We start from the raw sequence: 5595 nt of genomic DNA, 5'->3' as shown, positions 1-5595 counted from the left end.
GGTGCTGTCCGTGGTGCTGAAGCAGCAGAGAAATTTGTAATGTTGCCTTCGCCTCTCTGTCCCGCCCTTCTGTCAGTTTCATCTTTGATCTATAATTTTCCTCTAAACTATTTACTATAAATACTCCATTCTATAGCGCATTGTTGCCTGTATACTCTTTAGATTAGTGTGAGCATCATGATCAAAGTGTCAAGTAGCAACATGTAGCTGCAGAAGAGGATCATAGAGATGCACTGCTGCCCGTGATGTTCCTATATTTCTATGATCATTGCTGCTGAATGTACCTACACACCCAGACCAAGAGAACTATGTGACCAAATATTTTATTCATACTTCTACTATAGAGATCACATACTGCGGATAACATAGAGGTTGAGTGCAGTCAGAGCAGGGCGCTGTGGCATGAAGTCGGACAAAGCAGTCACGGCACTTTGGATAATGCTCGTGTGGAGGATGTTACCTGCAAGAGAGTGCAGGACACTGGAGGTTGCATGTTCTTTTGAGTGTTTCTGTGCATGATTGCATGGCAGATTGTATTTTTCGTCTTGCATGCTATTGTTCATTATTAATGAAGTCAATACTACGTTTTCCATTAACATTTTTGCTTTCCTCTTCAGCTTCTTAAGACAAATATTTCCACCGCTCTGAAGCCAGAAAGAAAAACCCCGCAAGGGCAGATCTGGTTGAAGCTCCTGCATGAGGAAAGGCTGATAGCTATAAAAGAATGGGAGACAGAAACAGGCATGGGGTGTATGTGTGTGTGGTGGGTTGCCCTGAGGACAGGCCATTCCCTGGCATTTTAATCACTTCATTTACACACTCTCTCAGGGTATTTCTATGCAAATTATCTTAAAAGGTCATGCTGTAAAGAGGGATATCTATTCTGTTCCAAATGATGTTTATAAACAGGCGAAGTCCACACAAAGACTGGCCTGAGCATTAGTATGACCCAACCATCACAGGGTTTTTTTTTCCCTCTACAATGAATTTATGCTGAATACTTTATCCAACAGGTAAATACATTCAGTGGCAGCTTCAGTTGATGGAACTCACTTTCTTCAACAAAGGGTGTCCTCATGTGGCCAATTTGGGTTACTACAGCTCAATCCTGAAACAAGTTCAAAAACATTTCTGTGCTGCTAACAGAACATCAAAGTTGACAGGGGAGCTAAAGAAATTCTAATTATTAAGTATAAAACAGAAAAAATGTGGTCAGCCTGGTTACAGGAAGATTTAAGAATTATGAAAAAATAAAAAACAAGCTCTGAACCATCTCAGTCACTAGATTTGACATGAGCATGCCCTTATTTTGTAGATCAGTAAATATCTGAAAACAATGACTTATTTTTGGCTGTTTTAAAGTAATGTCATCGGAAAACCACTAGATGTCACTATAACAAAGTTCAAGTTTGTGTAATTTCAGTGAAATATGAATCAAACCCACATTAATGTTTGTGAATATTGTACTTTGTACTGAAAACCACCCCAGATTCCTTAGAAATGCAATACACCTAAAGCCACACCAGCTGCTTTGGAGAGCCATCATTCACAAGAGACGCCGAGTGAATCCTCGCTGCCAACTGTCTGTTCTAAACACAGACAGGAAGTCAGGATCACTTTTACAGACTTCTTTTATATAAAATTGTTCAAATAAATATACCAAAGGACTAGAGAGTTTTTTCCAATTTTTTCCAAACTTTATTTGATGACAATATACAAGAACATCTTGAGCACGGAGACCCTCCCTGGCTGTCCGGGCTCACTGTAGGGAGACAATAGCAAAAAGAAAATTTAATTACAACAAAAACTTTGACAATTTATGTAATCTTAAGTTAAAGAGTGCAAACCGAGACAACAAATGTTAAATAGTATTTCTGCAAGACAAATATTGTAGTTTTGAAAAAACACTACGACTTAAGTGTGACATTTTAAAGACAAAACAAACTTTAGTGAGAGATTCACACACTGACAGGCTTTTAGCTCAGCTGTCCCACACTCAACACACTTAAAAAAAACCTAAAACATGCTACACTCAAGTTCTGCTTCTATAACTACAGATCTGAAGCATTGTCAAAGCACTTGTGTCTGTCTAAATGTAAGCCAGAGTGGGCAAAGCCTAACAGATATGCCCGTTTTAGCAGAGGCAGCAGTACAAAGGACTGGGGTAGAGGGGAAACCTATTAGGAGTGAGTTCAAAACAACATGGGAAGGGGATGAGGGAGGCACTGAAGGAAAACTGCAGGGGAAAGTAGGGCGTGACATGCATGACACAGCTCTATCAGCTTTTGATGTGCAACACAATGGCACACCATGCCTTTTTTCTGCTTCTATACCTGCACACTGACACTTCATTTCTGCAAAAGAAATCCATGGGAAGCAAAACCAAGAACAGAAGATGGAACAAAATAATGTTAATGTGTTGAAAATTGAAACATGGAATAGAAAAGATCTCTGGATGTTTAGTAGAAGTACTTCACTGGTTACGCACCACATTTAGAACCAAGGCATTGAAAACGATAGCAGATGAGGCTGAAGACTTGTGCTATAGCTATTACAGATTAGAGATCTATTCTAGGTGACTTTAGGGCAGTGACTGGTGCTATAGAGGGTACAGGTGTATGCAGGGTTCTCAAACAAAACACTATACCAGGAGATTTCACTGATTAGTATTGGGTTGTGTGGAGTGTTTTCATTTATTGGCTATAGGATCTCCCCACACAGTTATTAGGTTTCCAAAACAGGGTCTACGTAACTATTAGTTTTCAGTCCAAGCTAGAAATTATTAGTATTAAGAGAAGCAATAACCATTAAGTACAACAGCAGGTCAAATCTGTTCATTTGGATGCATCTTGTACATCCAGAGGGAACAGTATTAAAGCTTTGGCTCTCAGATGGGTAGGTGATGGAGTGAAGGGAGGAGTTAGCCAGCATCTATCACTCCTGGATTATCTGCACACTGCAGTTAGTCTATTTATGGACAACATTTACCTTCTACAGTTCCAGAAGAACATTTGATACAATTGGAAAGACAACAAAGGAAATTGAAACAGTAAAAGAGTTGTGAAAAAAAAAACATTAGCAGGGTTGGAAAAGAATAGGTGAGCAATGAAAATTAAGAAAGAATCATGTGCACTGAACTATATGATGCCTTCCCATTATATTTCTGCTCTTATATTATATTAGGAAAGACAATAAATTCAATTTTTCTATGGCATACAATCACAGGAATACTTATCTTCATTTTGTGTACAGAGCCAAGAGCAGACTATACGGTAGATGGCTGCTCGCTTGGCACAAAGAGTATAAGACGGTCACAATACCTTTTTGCCTGCAGCGCCAACAGAGGCCTTCTTGATGCCTCGTACTTTCTTCATTCTGTTCTTGCGTTCCTTGCGCTGTTTCCTTGAGGTCTTCTTTTTCTCATAGAGACCATGCTGAGGGACACAAAAGAAAAAGCATTTAATTTCACCACATTACTATCTAGTACTTTAACAATCATACTGTACAGCATCACAACATGAATAAATGACACAAGACATGAAAAAGCTCAAAGACCAGCACTGAATGGCATGCTTTAAAACAGTTTGGGGTCTACATTGGGACTTGGCTAATTAGCATTTATTGTTATTATTACTAAAAGTAACTACATTTATACATATGTCTATATTAAACAAAAAAACTAATCAAACTATCGCTACATGAATGGGCCATTTCAACTTTACCCACCAGCAGTGTCTTATGGATATCAACTTGCATTTCGTGGTGCAACTTCCCATATCGTCACACCTTTTCAAATCTTCAATATTCATTTGAGCTCTTAAACTGCCTACTCTGCTGCTCTGTGCTAACTACTTAACATGATGTGAATGCAAAATGTGGCACATTTGACAGATGACCAATGCAGATCCTTTACAATATCGGCAAAGGCCTTACAGTCAAAAAATGAATAAATAAAACCTGTATCTGAGGTCCAGAACTCAAGATATTTAAGGCTGGTGAAGCAGAATTTGTTAGACCTGATCACTGTCTGAATTTTACTATAAACTATCAAAGCATTCGTGCAGACACAAAACTCACTCTGGCCAGTCTGTGTTTGGGCTCATTCTTCTTAGCGTAGTCTAGGGAGTCATAGACCATGGCAAAGCCTGTTGTCTTGCCGCCACCAAACTGAGTCCTGAAGCCAAACACGAACACAACGTCAGGGGTGGTCTTGTACATCTTGGCAAGCTTCTCCCTGATTTCAGTCTTGGGGACTGTGGCCTTGCCTGGATGCAGGACATCAACAACCTACAGAGAAGACAGGTGGACAATATGAGCATATGACAGATGATTCAGCTCATGATGGCAACAAAATGAATAGTGCAAAGGAAGTGAAAACCTTACCATTTGCTTCCTCTGAAGCAGCCGGTTCGTCATGAACTTGCGGGTCCTGACTGTCACTGTGTCATTCTGTAAATGAGAGACGGTAGGAGACGATGCTCAATACCAGGCAACATTGCAACGACTTGATTGGCAGCATTTAACAACAGATCTAAACACCTCTGTCCTCAGCATTATATAGCAGATAAACCAGGTCCCACGACGTTATTCGTCAGGTGCTAAGCTACCTTACTAGCTAAGACAGCTTGCTTACCTGGTGACTGAAAATGCCTCCACGGCCTCAATATAGCCCATTTTCTTTACAACACCTTGCCAATTGATACAACCGTGCAGTATTGTTGTGATTTATCGTGCTCGTTCACTGAACATGAGGCCCGTGCCATGACTGAAGGTACCATGTAACGTTATGCTAACATTAGCCGCTACGAGCTAGGACTTCATGTGCCTGAATTGACAACAAGTTTACGCTCATATACTACAGCGTATCTTTAAGACACTGTGAAAGTTTGAAAGACTCTGTAGTGAGTGAAAAGCTACGAATATATAGCTTAGCAACTACACGAGCCATCTCAAAACAGGTAAATGGAGAGTGTATAACGTCCGGATTGACAACAGTCAGGGTAGCACTAGGACGGTGGCGCTGAATTTCCTCCATATAGTGTTGTACCACATCAATATCGTCATTTTACGACAATGGAGACTTAGAACATCACATAATGGGCTTGAAATGTGTGTCGATGGACGGATGGCCTCGATGTTGAAGGGATTTTACTTGTAATTTTTGCCACAAGACTCACCATCTTGACGCCGGCCTCGCTCAGGGACGTAGAAAAGGAGGAAGGACCAGCAGGCGACCGGATTAATGCCTGTAAGAAAATTGAGCGGGCGGTACTTGTCTTGCCTGATGTAAACACGCGAACAAAATTTAAAAAATACTGCGAATTTGTTTTATATTTGTCTCAGTACCTGTAAAATACAGCGAGTATATGATTAGTGTTTCAAATACGTTAACATAAAACATCAGCGTATTTATGCAAAACTTGATGTTTTGTTTTGTTTTTTCTTTCGCCACCAAAATATTTTTCCTGCTTTCATACTAACAGATCAATGAAACTTCCGAATTTTGACGTGAAAATAGTCTGGCCCCGTTTGGATGAATAAATCAAATCAAAATAAAATACTCTGAGTAAACTGACATTTCGGAAAACACCATCT

The 5595-nt window shown here is 39.9% G+C and overlaps 1 protein-coding gene across 3 annotated transcripts; it reads right to left on the bottom strand.

Annotated features, from left to right (window-relative positions):
• Nucleotides 1–1675: 1675 nt before the first annotated feature.
• Nucleotides 1676–5234, bottom strand: rps24 (ribosomal protein S24). Of its 3 annotated transcripts, none has more exons than XM_070978390.1 (6): nt 5178–5234; nt 4384–4449; nt 4078–4287; nt 3310–3434; nt 2334–2346; nt 1676–1762 (listed from the first exon to the last, which is right to left on the bottom strand). In XM_070978390.1, exons 1-4 carry the CDS (start codon nt 5178–5180, stop codon nt 3312–3314), a joined length of 402 nt encoding a protein of 133 aa, XP_070834491.1. In that variant the 5' UTR covers nt 5181–5234; the 3' UTR covers nt 1676–1762; nt 2334–2346; nt 3310–3311. The 3 variants fall into 3 exon arrangements, with proteins under 3 accessions (XP_070834491.1, XP_070834492.1, XP_070834493.1); XM_070978391.1 differs by having other exon boundaries at nt 2334–2354; nt 3321–3434; XM_070978392.1 differs by lacking the exon at nt 2334–2346 and having other exon boundaries at nt 3321–3434.
• Nucleotides 5235–5595: the final 361 nt, after the last annotated feature.

This window comes from Chaetodon trifascialis, chromosome 13, assembly GCF_039877785.1.
Source record: "Chaetodon trifascialis isolate fChaTrf1 chromosome 13, fChaTrf1.hap1, whole genome shotgun sequence".
In the NCBI taxonomy this organism is placed as follows: Eukaryota; Metazoa; Chordata; class Actinopteri; order Chaetodontiformes; family Chaetodontidae; genus Chaetodon; species Chaetodon trifascialis.
The sequence above is the reverse complement of the archived record's forward strand: the minus strand, read 5'-3'. Positions and strand labels throughout refer to the sequence as shown.

Excerpts from the sequence above, each read along its gene's own strand:
- rps24 (XM_070978390.1), bottom strand. Across the intron at positions 4,288-4,383 it reads TGCTTCAGAGGAAGCAAATG|GTTGTTGATGTCCTGCATCC; the intron begins GTAAGGTTTTCA and ends TCTTCTCTGTAG. Across the intron at positions 3,435-4,077 it reads CCAAACACAGACTGGCCAGA|CATGGTCTCTATGAGAAAAA; the intron begins GTGAGTTTTGTG and ends TGTGTCCCTCAG.